Source organism: Lethenteron reissneri, chromosome 42, assembly GCF_015708825.2.
Source record: "Lethenteron reissneri isolate LAM-NWPU_2019-01 chromosome 42, ASM1570882v1, whole genome shotgun sequence".
Taxonomy (NCBI): Eukaryota; Metazoa; Chordata; class Hyperoartia; order Petromyzontiformes; family Petromyzontidae; genus Lethenteron; species Lethenteron reissneri.
The window spans coordinates 12,406,039-12,424,974 of NC_083820.1; the positions used below are offsets into that span (position 1 = coordinate 12,406,039).

General features: G+C 42.7%; 1 protein-coding gene across 1 annotated transcript in view; it reads left to right on the forward strand.

Moving 5' to 3' along the window:
• The first annotated feature begins 952 nt into the window (after positions 1 to 952).
• Positions 953 to 18,936, forward strand: part of SMC6 (structural maintenance of chromosomes 6) — a 31,339-nt gene continuing 13,355 nt past the window's right edge. The window contains exons 1-16 of the mRNA XM_061569055.1: positions 953 to 1,191; positions 2,274 to 2,447; positions 4,191 to 4,308; positions 5,531 to 5,636; positions 6,808 to 6,941; positions 7,456 to 7,517; positions 7,736 to 7,816; positions 8,001 to 8,102; positions 10,584 to 10,703; positions 10,911 to 11,009; positions 11,307 to 11,453; positions 12,172 to 12,260; positions 14,510 to 14,677; positions 15,866 to 16,044; positions 17,076 to 17,274; positions 17,967 to 18,081. Coding sequence (XP_061425039.1) covers positions 2,286 to 2,447; positions 4,191 to 4,308; positions 5,531 to 5,636; positions 6,808 to 6,941; positions 7,456 to 7,517; positions 7,736 to 7,816; positions 8,001 to 8,102; positions 10,584 to 10,703; positions 10,911 to 11,009; positions 11,307 to 11,453; positions 12,172 to 12,260; positions 14,510 to 14,677; positions 15,866 to 16,044; positions 17,076 to 17,274; positions 17,967 to 18,081 — 1,881 coding nt within the window. The 5' untranslated portion in view covers positions 953 to 1,191; positions 2,274 to 2,285. The remainder of the gene's footprint in view (positions 1,192 to 2,273; positions 2,448 to 4,190; positions 4,309 to 5,530; positions 5,637 to 6,807; positions 6,942 to 7,455; positions 7,518 to 7,735; positions 7,817 to 8,000; positions 8,103 to 10,583; positions 10,704 to 10,910; positions 11,010 to 11,306; positions 11,454 to 12,171; positions 12,261 to 14,509; positions 14,678 to 15,865; positions 16,045 to 17,075; positions 17,275 to 17,966; positions 18,082 to 18,936) is intronic.

The following is an 18,936-nucleotide window of genomic DNA, read 5'->3' on the forward strand; positions in this document are numbered from 1 at the left end:
GAGGACTTCTCATTCATCATTCCTGCTCGTGCCACCTCGTGGCCAACATTGTCTATTGCCAATTCACCCTCAACTCCAACTCGGCAAATATGAGAGATTCGACTCTGGGTTGCGAGCGTTCACAATCTTAGCAACTGAGAGGCTGAGAGTCTGGAGACTGAGGAGGCTGCCGAAACGTGCATTGCTGTGCGAAGACGATTGCCCACAAGACCACCCCAGCCAGCCACGGCGTCTGGGTGTGACGTGGGGCCCCTCGCCCACACCGCCAACACCTCCACAAGGCGAGGAAGAGGAAGAAGAAGATGGCTCAACAACAACAACCACAACAACGCAGTGGCGGCACAACATCAGCCGCGAGCGACTACCAAGCAGGTGGTGGGGGGGGGCGTGATGTCTGTGGGTCGCCATCCGGGCGCTTGGATGCTCTCCGGTCGACTATTGTGCAGCCAGCAATACTCAACTGAACGCTGTCAAGTGATTCATATAGAATTAGTGATCGATATCGTGCCGCCTTGAGGGATTATATCGCGATAAGTGATTAATATCGTATCGTCATGAGGGACGATATCGCGATAAGTGACGATATAGCGATAAGTGAATAATATCGTAGTCGCGATAAGTGACGATATCGCGATAAGTGGTTAATATCGTATCGCGATAAGTGACGATATCGCGATAAGTGAATAATATCGTATCGCGATAAGTGACGATATCGCGATAAGTGACTAATATCGTATCGCGGCGACGATGATAAACATTGGGGCGATGATTTACCGTGACAGCCAATAGCGCGCCACATCTCTACCCACGTGACCAAAACTTCCACTTCCCGATTCCCCGACTCTCCGCTTTATTAGATTGTTTATTCGATTCTTCGCGCGAGGCAGTTTTAGCGATTCCCCACCGGCTCAGCGCAACGCGGAATCGAATCGATGTTAAGATAGCAACCGAATCGCTGCCATCGATTGTCGGCGAAGAACGGTCTCGGGTTTGAATGCGCGGCCGCGTGAGGCTGAGGCGACGCGAAGTGGCCTCGGGATTTTCCTTTCCCGCCCTTTTTTTTTCCGTCACAATTCACCTTAATTATTAGAGGTTGTATTCTGTAGAACGTCTTTTTTGACATCGTACGTCGCCAGCCGTGCTAATCGGGTGTGCGGGTAAAGTTTCACCGCCTGAGTGTGGGCGCGCGTGGTAAGTGCGTGTCGTGGTGGTGGTGGTGAGTGCCGTAGCAAGTAGGGAGACAAAGGCGGTCGTGGTGCTGACCACCCACCGCCTCGTGTACCGTTTCGGCCGTCATAGGTGCTCACTGACAGCACTTGCCGCTGCAGCCTGTTAACTACTATGAGAGGGGGGTGTTGAGTCCGATGGAGGCGGCGCGCAACCCCAGTTAGTCTGCTTCCTCATTCGCGCGCATTTATCTCTTGTTATACAGTACTTGGTGATATATTAACAGAACAACACTTTAAATGTCATGGTTTGTGAGCGGCAAACCCCGCGTTGTCTAGTACGGTACATATAAAGATCCCCCGTATAGCCTTAACACACTGATGGGACAAGTGCTATTAGCGAGCGCCTATGACGGTGGGGTGGCCAGAACCACGCCCGGCCGCCTTTGTCTCCCCCAGTGGCGATGTTTACACACCACACCAGGTACTCAAGGTACTCAGGTACTCAAGGTACTCAGGACCGGTTCGGATACTCGTCACTGCTATTGACCGTCAGCGGGAATCGAACTCTGTTCGCAGCGCGCGACCCGCTACGCATGTATTTCTCAGGCCTCTAGTTACATACTATTGTACATATTGATGAGTATCGTCCTCTATAATCCTTTTAAGAACAGCAATATCATGTATTAACCTGGAAAGCTTCACGGAAGTCTTAAGACTAATTTTCAGGAGGGTGATGTGTTACGTGCAGTAAGCGCACGACTAACATCAGTGGCGAGTTATATCTGAAACGGCCCTGGGGTTTTCCGCTTCACAATCCCGCACTGACCAGCATAGTGATGTATGATTTAGACAAAAAAACAACCTCCATGACTGACACAGCTTGAGGAGATCGTCATCTGGCAGCTGATTCACAAAGGGCTGTAAATTACACCTGTCCTGGGCCCTCTCCTATCAATCGACTCACCATTTACCAAGTGCGCTGTAAAGACCAGCGCTGGGGAGACAAAGGCGGCCGAGCACTGGCCACACCACATTCATGTGCTCCGTGACAGAATTCGTTTGCGTGACTCAATGTAATGTCCTGGTCGTTGCTGTTGGCCGTAGGTGTGACGGGCGATGTCTCAGAAACGGAAGTCGAGCAGCGACCGTCAGGGAGATGGGGCCAGAAAGGTCCGCCGTGTGCTGGAGGAAGACGCCGATGAAGACGACGTCGAGCGGGTGGTCAGCCACGGAAAGTCAGCCGTGCCGCGTGGACCCTCTTCCCACATTGAGACGCAGGTGTGGGACAAGAGCTGTTCTCGGCACCACTGGTCTTAAACCCTCATCCCATAACTTCAAGCATAGCCCCTAAACCAGGAGTGGCCAATATGTGGATTGCAAAATATAAATGTTTATCTAGTTACATATTTCAAGTAGCTTCTTCCCTCATAACAAAAAAATGCTTGGGCATTACAGAGTTAAATCTGGGTAATTGATGGTAATTTATTAGGAAGCCACTGGAGCGATGCACTTTTAAATCTGGATTGAAAACGAATTTCTTTAGAACTGCTTTGTGTTTAGTTTGTTCATCCCCCGCACCTCCAATTAGCACGGTTGGCGATGTATGGTGCAAAAGAAGTTTAACATACATAAATCAGGTGGATCACGGAGCCAGTAGAGATCCACAACAATGAATCTGTGCTTGGTGTATTGGCCACCACTACCTGAAACTCTAACCCAAAGATGAATCTCTCAGTCATTAACCATAACTCTTCTGAAGCTTATTCGCTTAGCATAATCCCTAAACTATAACCGAAGCCTTCCACTAAACCATAACCTCTGATTCTGAATAGTAACTCCCAAACCTGGCGACCTAAACCAGTGGTTCCCAAGTTTTGTTGACTCTTGCACGACTGTCAACCCTCCATTTATTTTCCTTGGCCGCCATCCAATAACATTCCTTTAATTAAAACAATCGTATCTGCAACAGTTCCTCGGCCACTTCCCACAGCGTTGTGCAACTACCAGTGGTCTGCAAACCATAGGTTGGGAACCATTGCCCTAAATGCTATGTTATACTTGCATATGGCAATATGTACAGGAGCTAAATGTCAATATTGATCGGGTTCTAGCCCTTAAGGCCTTTTTCGGCATTTAACTTAACTGATTATATTTGGATCCAATTTTAATAACGTCCATTTCACCGGATGGTATTAATGGTGTTTAAGGTAATATGAAACGTGACAGGTGGGCTGCGAAAAGTTATTGGTATAAAGCCTATTCCTTAACTTTTAATCAACCCCTCAACATCACATCGCTAGCCCTTAATCTATGACCATAAAGCCTAAAATATGAGAATAGGTTTTCCCCTTTTTTCTGGCAACAAAACAGGTGTTGAGATGTTAAAACACCAAACTGAAACCTTTTTACAAGGAATCATGTCTGCATTAACCACAATACTTGTGGTCAGAATGCATTTAACATTTCAACACCTGTTTTGTTGCCAGAAAATAGGAGGAAAACCTATTCTCATATTTTGGTACTGGCAAAGGGAGGTCCCATGATAAAGCCTAAATTGTAAACCTGTCATGGCATGGAGAGGCCTTTATTCAATGGTGGATTGGGAATGACAGGGATATATGACCCAAAAACCTATATTATGAGGGATATATGAACTTGTAATAGTGTTAATTTTTTGAGTATGCCAGACATCCCCCATAAAAAGAAAGGCTCTTCCTGAAATAAGTCCACCTTTGAGGGCTTTTATTGTACTGAAAAATAATGTGATGTGTCCAACACCATTCACAATGAGCAGAAGTCTGATGTTTACTGTGTTGCTAAACTCTTTATTATTCATATCCTTGAAGTGTCTGCACAACTGCAAGTCTAAAAATGTGATTTGCAAAATTACACCCTAAACTGTCGACTATTTGCTAAAAGGGAGTTGTATTGATCATAAGTAAGAATAGATGCTTGTGTCAAGAGTGTAAGAAATTGTGCCATTTTGTGTCCAACTAATAACGAAGGCGATCTTGTTTTCAGGTGAAGCCAGACTGTGGTATCATTGAATCATTAACACTGAAGAATTTCATGTGCCATTCATTGCTTGGTCCATTCAAATTTGGACCCAATTTAAATTTTATCACCGGTAATAATGGCAGTAAGTATTTTCACACATTCAGTGAATCTGTATCATGTATTTTTTAAATTTCCAGCAGATAAATTATCAGGCTATATCAGCTGGTAAAGTTCATTAAGTTAAGCAGCTCTTTCACAAGGATGACCGCAGCCCTAGACCGTCAGTAGTGGTGGCAGTTACAGGACATTGTAGGGAGAAATTTGCTAACAAATAAGAGAAAAAAAACGTATTTACATGAAACAAAGGCCAAAACTTACTGCAAACGGAATAAATATTACATAGTGCTTAAATACAAATCAAAACTAAAAAACCCTGTCAGATGTATGTATATAATCTATATACTGCCTTGGACATAATTTCGCTGTAGCATTTGTAATTGTGGCTGAGGTAATCCAGCAGCATGGCCTATTATATTAAAGAAGGTACATTTGGAATATAAATAATTATGATTAGTATCAATGTGTCGAAATACAAGTGATAGAGGATGAGTGCTTCAGTCAAATAATAGTTCACAAAATTCAAGCTGAAATTTTATTTTGAAATATCAGTTTAAGCTTAGCGTCTTTAAATTAACAGATATATACTGTATTCTCCGCATTAAATACATCACTTTTTCCAGTATTGTAAAACATAAGTTGTGAGTCTGTTAAAATCTGGTTGGGGCGTGTGACCCGATTTGTATAACGTGACACCTTGCACATGTTTCAAGTGTATCTTGCTGCAATATTCTCTGCATTGCAGGATTTTTTGTTAACTGTTGCTAATCACAGGTCCAAAGGCCCAATAATATCAAGCAGCCAGCAACAAACAGCACTCACAGTTGTCATAGATAAGAGTTAACACATTTTTTAATTGAGGGAAGAAGCAGAAATAAAAGTGCCTCGAGTTTTATGGTGGTTGAACACAGCAGTGCATGAGATTAAAACAGTCTTGTGGACCAAGGATCCAGTACGGGTGGAGGAATCCACGAGTGAAATTCATGAGAGCAGAAACCATGGTAGTCGTGATATACGAATCGTAAGGAGGTGACTGGCCGATGGTGAGATTCACTAGAGTGATTTAATGAGCCCTGGATCATCAATCACCCTCACTGCATTATGTCAAAATCTATAGAATAGAGTGAGGTAAGAAATTATATTACTGGTGTGATTTTCTTCCCAATAAGAAGTATTACTGTAAGTCAAAGTGGTTTGAAGTAACGTGAGTGTTGATGAGACGTGCTCTCTGACTTCTACATCCATAGGTGGTAAGAGTGCTGTTCTTACAGCACTTATCGTGGGGCTGGGAGGCAAAGCGCTCCTCACTAGCAGAGGCTCCTCCATGAAAACCTTCATAAAGCATGGACAGAGGTACTTATACATCATCTCTTGCACCACTGGCATGCCCCCTCAATGAAATGGAAATACATGGTTCTTAACCAACCCATAATAAAACCTTGATTTCACAATTGTACTGTGTAACGTAGTCTTCAACAATTAGTCAAATACACTTAGACCTCGCTTAGTGCACAAGATGTGTTCCTGGAGAAGTTAGCTCTCATCAAATCCGTGCTAAAAGGAGTCATTATACTATTGTCTATATGGTGATGCGTTCCTGACGGCAAGTTCTGCCTGTATTTCGGTATTCCAGCCAAGCACTTGAATGTTTAGCATTAATTTGTGATTACGCTTTTTCCAACAATTTGTTCAATCGTCAATAAACACAGGGGAAATGGGTATGGACTAGGGTGCAAAGTAGTAACAGGGGAGGGGAATCGCTGACAACGCATAAAAGGTGCACAGCAATGTGCCAAGTTTCAAGAATATTAGTTTAACCAGGTGAGAACTCAAAAGACCAACATAAGCCTCATTTGCAAGGGTGACTGAGGTCACCAAAGTGACGAAAGTTCAGTAAGAAAGCAAATAGAAATGAGACCCAAAGCAATGGTGTCACGTGAGAAATAGAAAATATTGCACACCCAAATTAGAGTTGAATAATACCTTGCAGTGTAATTTAGGCAAAATCTTTTAAGACTGGTCATAGTACAATTACAATTAACTTTCAGAAACATAAAATAGTAATAGTGACTTGTATGAATATCTAAACAGACGTGTATATACGAGTTAAATGTAATTGCAAATGAAGTTATAAAGAAGTGAAAATGTAGCATACAATCGTGATTTATCTGAGAGTAACTAAGGATATTTCCAGGTTTTGGAGCATAAACAGAATGGGTGGGACCCATGTGAGGTTTATTGCCTTGATGCAATGCACTTTGGGTGTTGTGGGGTGTCTTAAGGTTTTGGTCCTGAATAAACTGAATAGGCAAGGAACTGAATTATGTGTGCGTGCAATAAAGACAAACTTGGTTAAATGTGTCTCCCTCTGAGTTGAAACAGGGTGAAAAACCAGCCTTATAGTTAAGCTCACAATGATGAGTGGAATAGTTTATTTGTAAGATAAGGCGGTGAGTCCAACCAGTTATATTATACAGTGGATTGACGTGTTCATGTTGAGCTGTGTTTTTTCTTTGTTAAACAGTTCTGCAGACATCTCCATAACACTGCGAAATGTTGGGGATGACCCGTATAAGCATGACCAGTATGGAGACTCCATCATCATTGACAATCACATAAGTTGTGACGGACAGCGGTACAAACTGAAGAGCAAATCTGGTACGCTCCTCACATCATGCATTTCTTCTGTCTGCAGTGTCTATAGCAAGCTGTCTCACTCCATCGAGCAGACTTGAATCCTGTCCTTTGGGAAGGATGTATATTAATAATTAATCATCTGGATAAGAATTGGGCATATTTTTTTAATACTCTTTGGCTCTTTCGGTAAAGTCACGTAGGTAGAAATAAAACAAAATAAATCACGACGTTTCGAACGCAACACAAGCGCCCGTCTTCAGGTGAAAATCGCGATAGCCACGATGTCTGCTGTGAGCAGCACGATGTCTGCTGCCTTGTGCTGCGACTTTACCGAAAGAACCAAAGAGTATGGATGCCTGCAGTCACGAAAGCTTCAAATCATATTTTTTTACTTTGCTGGCATGTATTTTCTACTCTACATTATAACGTCATGAGAAACCCCATAAACTTCATGAAACTTGATTTAATACTGACATCATTGAACATGTTTCAGAACCTCCAAAATATGTATTTTACTTTTGATTATTTTTTGCAGGAAGAATTGTGAGCACAAAAAAAGAAGATCTTAACACTATTTTGGATCATTTCAATATTCAGGTTTGTCAGTAAAATGAACAAAATAAAATTTGTTAACAGTAAATGCATGTATTATTCTGTCACTGTTCCCATTACAAAGAGCGGCTGTGGGATATTATCGTCTTAGGACAAGAGCCGGACCAGATTTTCAAATTCTAATAGCTTGTGAATAATTTATTGGCATTAAATGTTTGGTGTCTAGTTTGTCTGTGACAATAAAAAAAATCTGTTTTATTTAGGTGGATAATCCTGTTTCCATACTCAACCAAGAAATGAGCAAGCAGTTTCTTCATTCAAAGGATGAACATGATAAGTACAAGGTAATTTGTGTGTTTGAAGTCGACCTGCGGGATATTTTTGGCACCGAAACGTTTTTCTTTACTGGAAAACATGTATCGTGTTACACATGGGTAAAACCGTGGTTGTATTCAACCACATTTTTTATTTCGAGCAGTTGCTAATTGCTGTAATTGGTTTAATACATCTTGTAAATTATATTTTCAGTTTTTCATGAAGGCCACTCATTTGGAGCAGATGCAAAATGACTATCAGCAGATCATGGAAACGAAGAAAATCACCGAAGAAAAACTGTGTCGGCAGGAAGGCGTATGTAACCATTAAACCCATGCGTTAAAATAAGTTTACGACACATACACACAGTTATACAAATGCCCTCATTTACCTATTAACATGTACAAATGTGCACACAATAACAGGTTACGTGGTGTGGAGATAAATGCTTTTTTTCGTTTTTCTAAATTATATTCCAATTGTGTTATCAATGTTATGTCATGAAATGAATATATTTTCATTCACAATGTTAGTAGTAAACTCTTCTTCTTCTTTAGTGCTGCCTAACGGCGTGTGCGACTTATCGATGATATTGGTCCCGGTCTAGCACGGCGTGTAGAGTTTGTGCTGTTGTTAATTGTAGCCATGTTTTGATGTTACTGAGCCATGTCGTTTTTGGCCGTCCTGGTCGTTTTTTCCCTTCGATTTTTCCTTCCAGGATTTGCTTTAATAGCTGGTATTTGTGGTCGTTTCGGGCAATGTGGCCTAGGTAGTAACACTTCCTGCTAATGATGGTCTTCAGCAGTTGCCTGTCAGTGCCCATATCTTGCAGAACTTGTGTATTGGTGGTTTTGGCTGTCCATGGGATTTTCAGCATTCTTCGATACAGCCACATTTCGAAAGCTTCGAGCCTTTTTGTTGCTGTTGTTGTCAGTGTCCACGTCTCTACTCCGTACAGCAAAATTGACCAGATGTAGCATTTCAGTGTGCGCAGTTTCAGTGATGTACTCAAGTTGCGGTCTGCAAGGAGTGTTTTCCATTTAATAAATGCTTGCCTTGCTTGTTCAATTCTGCTCTTGATTTCGACTTCATGGTTCAACTGATCGTCAATGATTACACCAAGGTATTTAAATCGGTGTACTTGTTCCAATTTTTCGCTGCCCAGCGTGATTGTTATTTCGCTTGTAGTTCGGCTGACCTTCATAACCTTTGTTTTCTTTTTATTAATTCGTAAGCCCCATATTTGACTCTCTGTGGCAACCTCGTCCAAGATTTGTTGTAGGTCTTGTTCTGAATCGGCCAGCAGTGCAGTGTCGTCGGCATACCTGATGTTGTTGATGTATTGTCCATTGACTTTAATACCAATGTTTTTATCTGCTAGTGTTCGATCAAAAATCTGCTCCGAGTAGATGTTGAAAAGACTGGGTGAAAGTGGGCAGCCCTGTCGTACACCTTTTTGTATTGGTGTTGGGTCTGTCAATTCGTTGTCATATCGGAGTTGGGCTGTTTGCTTCCAATAAAGAGCAATGATGAAGTTGATGTCGTTTTTATCTAGTCCCAGTTGTTTTAATAGAGCTGCTAGTCGGTCGTGGTCGACTGAGTCAATACACAAGTTCGCTTTTAAGGGATTACATCTTGAATCATTGCCTCACTTGATGCAGCTGATCTGGCTGTGACTGTCCCACCTGATGACAGGAGGCTTGTGTTGCCTCCGAAACGTCGTGATCTTTATTTTTATTTTATTATTTTATTAATTTTGATGTTTTACCTACGTGACTTTACCGAAAACACCTAAGAATAGGCTTTCTCGTAATCTATGAAGCAGATGTACACTTCTTTCTGATGTTCGTAGCATCGCTGTAGTAGTATCTGTAGACAGAAGATTGCTTCTCTTGTGCCTAGTCCTTTGCAGAAGCCAAACTGTGTGTTCTTCAATGCATTTTCGCATGTGGAGCGTATGCGCTGTTGGATCACCTTCAGGAAGACTTTCAGCACGTGGCTCATCAAGCTTATCAGTCTGTAGTCCTCGCATTTCCGGCTTGTTGCTTTCTTTGGTATGGCCACAAAGATGGATTGTAGCCAGTCGGATGGAATTTTATTGCCATTGTATATTTGATTGTACCAATTAGTAGTAAACTCTAATGGCACTCAAATGAATGCCAAACTTTTTATAGTTCTGAGTAGTCATCTAATATCAGAGGGGCAATGGCTTCTAGAACTAGCTCCCTACCTCTATAACTATTTTCTGTGTTATGTAAAGGAATGTTGGAAAAATCAAATGTTTATAATAACAATTTAAAAGTGTTTTAGTTAGTTTATTTTTCAATTTGAGTTTTTATTGTAAAGTCTCCTGCGATGCTCCGCATGCATAGCACTAAATAAAAGCAAACTGTATTATTTGAGAAAATTACCATTGGAAAATGACATTACAGAACTAATTAAGACGTTTCTTAATATGGTGCACCTTTAAACATAGTTTGCTACAGAAGTGTTCATCCCATGGCAATCAAACCAAATCTGTACTTCATAAGGCAGAATATTCCATAATTCAGCGAATAGCGACATTTAATATGGTGCTTTGTACATTCGGAAGTGACCAGGCTGAGAAGATGAACTCGCTACACTTAAAATGCCAATTTGATTACAGATTTGACTTCAGGATCTCGGCACTGGTGGTTCTGTGCTCTTAACACAGTATTAGCCCCCTGAACCAGTTTTCAACATTAATGTCCTTTAGCTATACAGTTATTTTTTTCTTATCTGATGACATGTTTCCGACTGCTGTGTGGTGTCTAGAGCTTACGTGACCTATCAAAGGTGGTCAAGGAGAAGCAGAAGAAGTTTCAGAGAATTGCCAACATGCAGGATCTCGAGCGTTACATCATGGAACTGCAGAATCAACTTGCCTGGGCTGAGGCCAGTCCTGCAAATTATTGTTATTTGTACCCACTCATTGCATATTTTTAAGGCAGTGCATGAAGCAGGCCTGTTACAAGCAGACCTTGAGTTACACCTTATAAGTGCGTTTAGACACATGTTAATTTGAATTGATCCATTGTAAACAACCTACACAATCTATTATGTCTAAGGTACACACTGTCTCTTTATCACTCTGACTTGCAGGTTCGGGACAAAGAGGTTACCCTGAAGACTCTGCAGGATCAGCTGAGGGCGGAGGAGAATCGAACCGTAAAATTTGACCAGAATGTGGAAGAACACCAGGTAACTGGCACTGGTTGACGGTGCAGCAATCATTAATCCTTCACGTGTAAACTTCAACATGTGAATTAATGTGCTACAAAAGCACATAATTTTACTCCGTGTGAAAATGATTGGACATTGTCAATATTCTCAGTGTGCTTGTGTACAGAATCCACATTTTGTGCGCTGCCTAAAGAGTCAGAAAGGTAATGGATTCTTTATGTGATCCAGCTGTGGCTCCAAGTAGACAATAGGCCACGTGGTATGTCCTCACGTCACTCTAAATTTTGTTTTGTTTGTCCATTCATGTGGCAACAGAAAAAGCTTCAAGCAGCCGAGTTGAAGTACAAAAGCTTTGAAGATCAGCTAAATCAGCTGAAAAACGATCTTGAACTGTTCATGGAGCAGAACGTGGAAGGCAAACGCAACCTGGATGCAAAGAAGAGCGCTGTGAAAATAAAGAAGGTGAATGGGCATCTGCCTCTTGGATACCATCCCATTTAAAACCATAACAATCAAACGTTTTTGTGTGTACATGCTCATAGATTAATTGGATAATTACTTATGGTATAAACAAAACGTTGACTTAAAGCTTTCGGGACTGCAGGAATTCATACTCAGGCTCTCCGATCTTACATTTACATGCAAATTCTATCTCTGGCCCTGCCCGCTTACCCTTGGGTTGCACCCATCTCAAACCTTTATAACCCCTTGCTGCAGCAGCTCTCCTGCTATATTTCTCCTGCCTCAGCAGTTCGCCTGCTGTATTTTTTCACCTGAAGACGATTGCTTGTGTTGCGATCGAAACGCCGTGATTTTAAAAATTATTTTTCTATCTACGTGACTTTACCGAAAGACCCAAAGAGTATAAACAAAACCCTTATTTCAAGTTTCATCACTGCTGGATGAAGGATTCCCCAAGCTGTTCCCATCTTTTATGATCCTGCGATGTAATAATCCAGCTCATATCTACACACCAACTGATTCATTGCTTGTCTTGAACATATATTCCTTAACGGCCACTCCATCACTGTCCTTGACCATCGGCCATCATGCCTTGTGATGTGCCTTGCCGAAGCTGTTTTTCTTAACTGTTTGATTGATGTGATGTTGCCTGCATATGTTCAAAAATCAATGTGCTGAGAATCATGTGTTTAACCCAGAGAAATCATATATGTTTCAGGCATTGGTGAACTCTTTGCAGAACCAGCTAAGGGTTATTGAAAAGGATTGTGACAAACTGGCCAAGCACATCGATGAGCTCAAAAACAGGTGGACATGTGTTGCTTGCACCCCACTCAACAACGTCTCGCTTTGAAACACGACCTAGAAAACACGCATGTGTATGCAGATGTTAAACCACTAAGTGGTGCATACCTATGAAGTATGGGAATTGACGGCAGGAACTTCTTGACGGGAACACACTTTTATTAAATCTTTACGTATCAAAATACAACGTGTAGTCTCCTTTCTTCCGACTTCACACCACTACTCTCGTGTAAACTCTAGGCCTCTGGCTACACACGATACCCTTCACTCGTGTAGACCCTACGCCTCTGGCTACACAATACACTCGACTCGTGTAGACCCTATGTCCCTGGCTACACAATACACTCGACTCGTGTAGACCCTATGTCCCTGGCTACACAATACACTGCATTCGGCTCGTGTAGACCTTACGCCTATGGCTACACACACTACACTCGCCTCTGGGTTACACAGAGTCCCGGTCCCGTTAGGACAGCGGGACTAGGTACCGCAGGGCCCTAGGTCTTCATCCCCGTCTTCATTCTTCGCTGGTTACACACTGCCCTCACGCCTGTGTGCATCCCCTTTTATAGCCCCTGCTCACGAGAGGCGGAGCTGATGCGTACTTCAACGTGAGCATCGCTCCTTAATGAACCAATCACGACGCACTCTCTCTACGATCCGTTTTCCCCAGCGCGTGTTAACACTCCTCCACCAATCACACCGCGCTGCCACCCGATCACTCCCTCTCAGCACGTCACCCGTCCACAGCCAATCAGTACCCCGTAACCCACGACCCCGCGCTGACCCCTGATCCTCCACCGTCAGCGCACGTCACCACCTACACAGCCAATCATTACGCGCTGGCATACGATCTCTAATCCCAGCGCGTATCACCTCTACACCTACGATAATCACCAAGGAATGTCCTTAACGCTCGTGACGTCACTCCACATCGACCAGCCCCCCTCATTAATAATCATGAACAGGTTATGTCCTGCACATGGAGCACCCTCCCCCTCCATTATTATTAGCTACTATAATGAGCCAAGAATGTCTGTGTGCAAGGCTCGTGACGTCACTCCACGTCGACCAGGCCCCTGGTCGAAGCTCCTCCCCCCTCCTCAGCGTCAACTTACAACCCTCACTACAAAGGCAGAACCCTCGCGTCACGCGATCTCCGTAAAGCTATTGAGACATCAAAGTAAAAAGGACGTCATGATGAGCAAGGGATTATAACCTTAAAATTAAATAGGTCTGTTTCACCGCATCCTTACAAACTGCACACGCACTAATGCAATGAATATCACGCCGCGGTCCGATTTTCGTTTGCAAGTTTGAGATTTACTGCAATACACCCGTCCTTGCATGGGCAAAAGGCTAGTATGTTAGAAACACGCATGTGTAAAAAGTATGCTTTACAACTGCCATCGGAATTTTTCCCAATCAAGTACAGTGGATCATCGATTATAACCGGGGGTGAAGGGGGCGCCAGGTTTTCCAAAATGGCGAATAATCACGTAATTATTTAAAATATCTTATTTTTGCGCATTATTGTATCATATGTTTATAGGCGTGTGTGTTTTTTTTCGTCTTTCACATTTGTTTACTATATGAAATTGGCTTAAATAAACATACAAATAGACTAAAAATAAATATATTGAAAAAGTTACTATATTTACTGTACCTACCACTCCAATCTCGAAGACTGCATGGGGTGATGTACGTACGCTCTTGTTTCAACAACATGTGTTTGATGATCGCCGGACTGATACAGCCTTTAGACCGGTGCGCCAGCGAATGCCGTATGACACTTTTCGGTGGATCACACTGTATATTTTCAGTTTTTATTACTGTAGTTATTAGTCATGAAAAATGTATGTACGTGCACTATTTTCATCGTTTAAGTTGTATGTATTGTATAATGTACTGTGGAAAATATTTGACACTAAAATCAAGCATTGCTACTTTTTTTGTCATGCACATGGTGGCAATCGCCGGACTGGTAAAGCCTTTGGAGTGGTTTTGCCGGTTTCGCCGGAATCAGCCCAGGGCCGCCGGATCATGTTGAAAGCCGTATAATCACACGCCAGATAATCAATGATCAACTGCACTTATAAAACAGTGACCTTGTTGTGTTCAACGTCATTGTCTAGAAATGGTAATTTATATCAGCACCTGTCTTGTAAGACAAACAGAATTGTGCAGACGGCACAGTGCTAGCACACCTTGTCGAGACATGGCTGTTAGACGTGCATGTCTCTCTTTGCCAGTACGGAGCAGCAGTTGACGGAAGCGGAGCGAGTGGAAAGGGCCTGGAGTGTGCTATCACTCAAGGAGGAGCTGACAGACTTGAAGGCCCAGGATGACACGCTGATCCAGCAAATCGAGCACTTTAAGCAGGCCATCAACAAGCAGAAGGAGGACTCGTACAAGCTCCGGTGAGTGCTGTGGTTCTTCGGTGGTGACCGTTGTGTTTGCAGGATTGTTACAATAGCGTGCATACAACGGGAGTGGATTCTTACTCGCTACATTTTCTCCTGCTTGGCTGAATAATTACCATTGGTGTTGTGTGTGTTGGTGCATTGGTGTTATTTTATCAGTTTGTTTCTGTTTTTGCTTTAGTAATTATATCAAGAATTAATCAGCATCTCAGTTGATGCCATATATGGATACTTTATCACAATTTGGCTCATGTACAGGTTCTAGTTGGATTGTTCCATTGCAGGATCTTGCGAGATGGGAATGGCTCATGTGCAGCTTTGCATTGTTTATAGATTGTATGTTGGAGAAGTTAACATCGATGTTTCTCGACAGAAATTCATTTTGAAAGAACTCAGATTTTCTGATGACAAAGACATTGTAACATCTTGTGGGCACAACCTACAGAGAATGTTGGAGGAACTTAATAAAGACTACTGCAAAATTGAGCTCAAAATAGAAATGAGAAAAACAAATGAGAATAGGTTTTCCCGTTTTTTCTGGCAACAAAACAGGTGTTAAGATGTTAAAAACACAATACTGAAATATTTTACAAGCAATCATGTCTGCATTAACTACAATACTTGTGGTCAGAATGCAAACAAAAACATACTGATAATGCATTGTCTTTAAAACTGATTGGTCCACACCAGAGACGGCTTTCTTGTGAGCGAAGTCTCAAAACGGTGTTAGACCAGAGGACGCCAAAAGGCATGGCAAACGAATGTTAACGTTGAACACGTTTGCTAAACAAAATGAGAAATCTGTTGAAGGGACGTGACTGGAATACGTAGAAGAGTTTGTACACCAAGGACTGCTATTGAAAGTGACCAGGACCACAGTAATGCCATTACATGATGGTCAAATCTATATTATTTCCAAAGCTAGGATTTAGCCATATTAAGTGCCAAACCAATTTCCATACTATGTTTTTTTTGTAAGTTCATAATTTAATCAGGTGTGGTTTCCTGAATATGAACCCAAGATCTCAGGGCTGGCAGCTGGCAGCTCAGCATTCTGACCACTGAGCCACCTGGTTACCTCTGTACTGTACGAGCCTTAATAGGTGCTTGCATACAGCACTTGCCCCGAACATTCTATGTAGGCTGCAAAAGGGATTGTCTGAATATTTTTGTGTGCATTTACAGACGAGAGCACCAGGACATAAAGCGTAGCTTTGACGCTGCAGAAAAGCGACTGCAGCAGCTGGCCGCCAGTCGCACAGAGAACCTCAGTCGCTTCAACACGAAGTTCCCAGAGCTGCTACAGAAGATCGAGAATGCATATCAGGCTGGGAAGTTCCATCAAAAGCCCATTGGCCCCATCGGTAAGCAACATACAACTGATCCTCACATTGCCTGTCACTAGACCACTCCTAGCAGAATGCATTCACACATGATGGAGAGTTAATCATCATGAGGCGCAAATGCCTTGGGGCATAGTGACCCCCATGAGATACCACCAGGTTATCCTACCCTGCGTTCGCCACCACGCTGAGTGCAGGCCAAGGCCATGGTGGTGAAAATCAACCTCAGGAGTTCGTGTCCGTTACAACCGGGGTCGTCTTCAATCCCGTGGTGGGCCGTCGATGATCGTGCGCAGGTTTCTGGTGTGACCTGCAGAGGCATTCGCCCGTTGAGTGTGTCTGAAGAACCAAAGTCTTCTGGGTCTGACCGTGTCAGATACTGATGGGCACCCTGTGGAAAGGCAGACCTCGGCGTTGGTGATGTGCTCGCTGAAGTGAATGCGGAGTATCTGTCGCTGGGATCACAGGTCGAAGGGGCCCAGTTTCTAGCTCATGGATGCTGTCGTTGACCACGTCTCTGAGCCACAGAGTAGTACGGGAAGGATGTACACATTGTAGAGGTGGATCGTTGTTGATGCTGTTTTAATGCTGAAGCACCAGATGTATTTTGTTGAGCTGTTTTATACACTCGGGTGTAATTGACTCGCATTTTTATTTCTGCCTCACTACTTCCAGTATGTTGCAAATTACAACCGAGATAAATTAACGAATTTACTACTACAATTGTTGCCCGCTATTTGCACTTCAGTTAATTTGGGTGGATGCTCATCAGGAACAATTATCTGTTCATGTCGATGCATTTAAAGAAAAAAAATACATGCGGAAATTTGCAATCCTGCCCATAATGATCAAGTTTTAAAATTAAACTGTCCTATATTGATGTTGGAAATTGGTTAATCTCTACAGCCTAGCTAATTTACCCCTGACATTCTTGAAATCTCACTACTCATTGTGCCAAAGCATTTCTCCCCCATTCCTGTCAGCCACTGCTGCCTGAGAGAGGTCAGAGTACAGTGCCTGATACACTATTTTTTTTGCCTGACACGGGACAGGTGCCTATATTAAGGCTCGAGACCCGGAGCTGGCACTGGCCTTGGAGAGCTGCCTCAAGGGGTTACTGTTGGCCTTCTGTTGCGGGCACTCATCTGACGTGGTCATTTTGGAGAAGCTCATGCAAGGCCTTTTCCGGGGTTGGCGACCACAAATCATCTGCGTGAAATTCCAAGACCAGCTCCATGACATCAGAGCCAGGTGCCGTTATACCATTCTCACAAACGCTCTGGCAGATGAGCTTCGTGGTGCTTGCTTGCCACTAGGATTGCCGCAACTTAACTTTTTTATGGCAGGGTGCGTTATCCATTTTCACAATATAGCAATTATTTCTCTATCTTTATCAGAATAAGAATATTGTTTTAGACTGGAGGAATCTGATGAGCTCTGAAGCTCTTTTCACAAATATTTGTTTCACATAACCATGTAATTGTATTCCATATTTTATTGTTGTTGTGCATTGCTGTACTTCTAATACAAATAGATGACTTAAAACTACGCAACTGCAGTTCACTGAACGTATACCTGCCATTATTATTTATAATCGTTATCATATATAATGCTTTTAACACATACTGTCAGTTATACTAACATGTGAAAATGATTAAATTTACTGTGTCAATGCCGTTCATTACTCCAAAATATGTTTAGCAAAGCACTAACTTTTAATTGTAGAGTTTGATAGTTCATGAATATTTTACTCAGCAATAACTTATTTAGGACATTAAATGAGCATAAATCACCATTTAATAATATTTAACAAAATGGATGATACAATTATGAATTTGATATTGTACGATATTTTGTATCGCTATACCGCAGCAAACTATCCTTGCCAGCGATATGCAGTTGTGGTTTTAATGCAATGCCCATGTGGTGGGGTTTTACCGCAGTGCTGTGAGGCATCCCATCTACCCTTCTGTGTTGGAGAGCCTGGAAATAGAGAAACCAGTCGTGGCAAACATCCTGATAGACGATCGTGGAATCGAGTCCATTCTACTCATAAAGGTCAGAGGCCTGCATTTTAAAATGTGGAGAATGGTCACTTAAAAGTTTTTGCCTTGTCAAATAAAGCTGGGGCAATAGAATTTAGATATCTGCCAAAAACATTCCTGCTGAGGGAGCTGGTAGTAACGTTGGGTTGCTCGGTCAATGGCCAGGGTCAACGGTGGCGTGGTGTATTCTGCAAATATGCCCGACTGAGGGCGGGCACAAGCCGGCGTGAGTAGGTTAAACATTGATAAGGGCACCACGGGGTGAGCAGCCCCTCCCCACCCAGCCCCACCCTCCCCACCCAGCCCCTCCCCACCCTCCCCACCCAGCCCCTCCCCACCCTTCCGCGCCCAGCCCCTCCCTCCCCACCCAGCTCCTCCCTGCATGACATACGGACAAAATAATCCCCTGTGGGCTGGTGTAACCAGGAGGTTACTACCCGTATAATTAATTATTTAAGTGAGTTAATGTCAATGTATAAAGTATGTTTATTATACAGTCACTCGTGGCTTAACATTTCGGTTGCATTCCTGGAAAATGCGACTTTAAGTGATCAACGTTAAGCGAAACTGATTTCCCCATAAGAAACAATAGGGGAGGTTATGTTCCTGAGAAATTTCCTATCACACATAACATAATAAACTTTCTTCACGTACATATTTAGTAGAAAATGTAATAATAACACTGCTGATTAACTGTAGCTATACGTCTGGAAAAGGTTAGTTTAGGTTAACCCTCACCAGTGTGTGCTATGATAAAGGGCTATTACCCGAAACATCTCTGATATAGTTTTCTTTTCAGGCCACACACGGTTTGTATCATTAACAAATGCGTTGAGTTTAAACTTGTTTGAGAATTCATCTCAGGTCA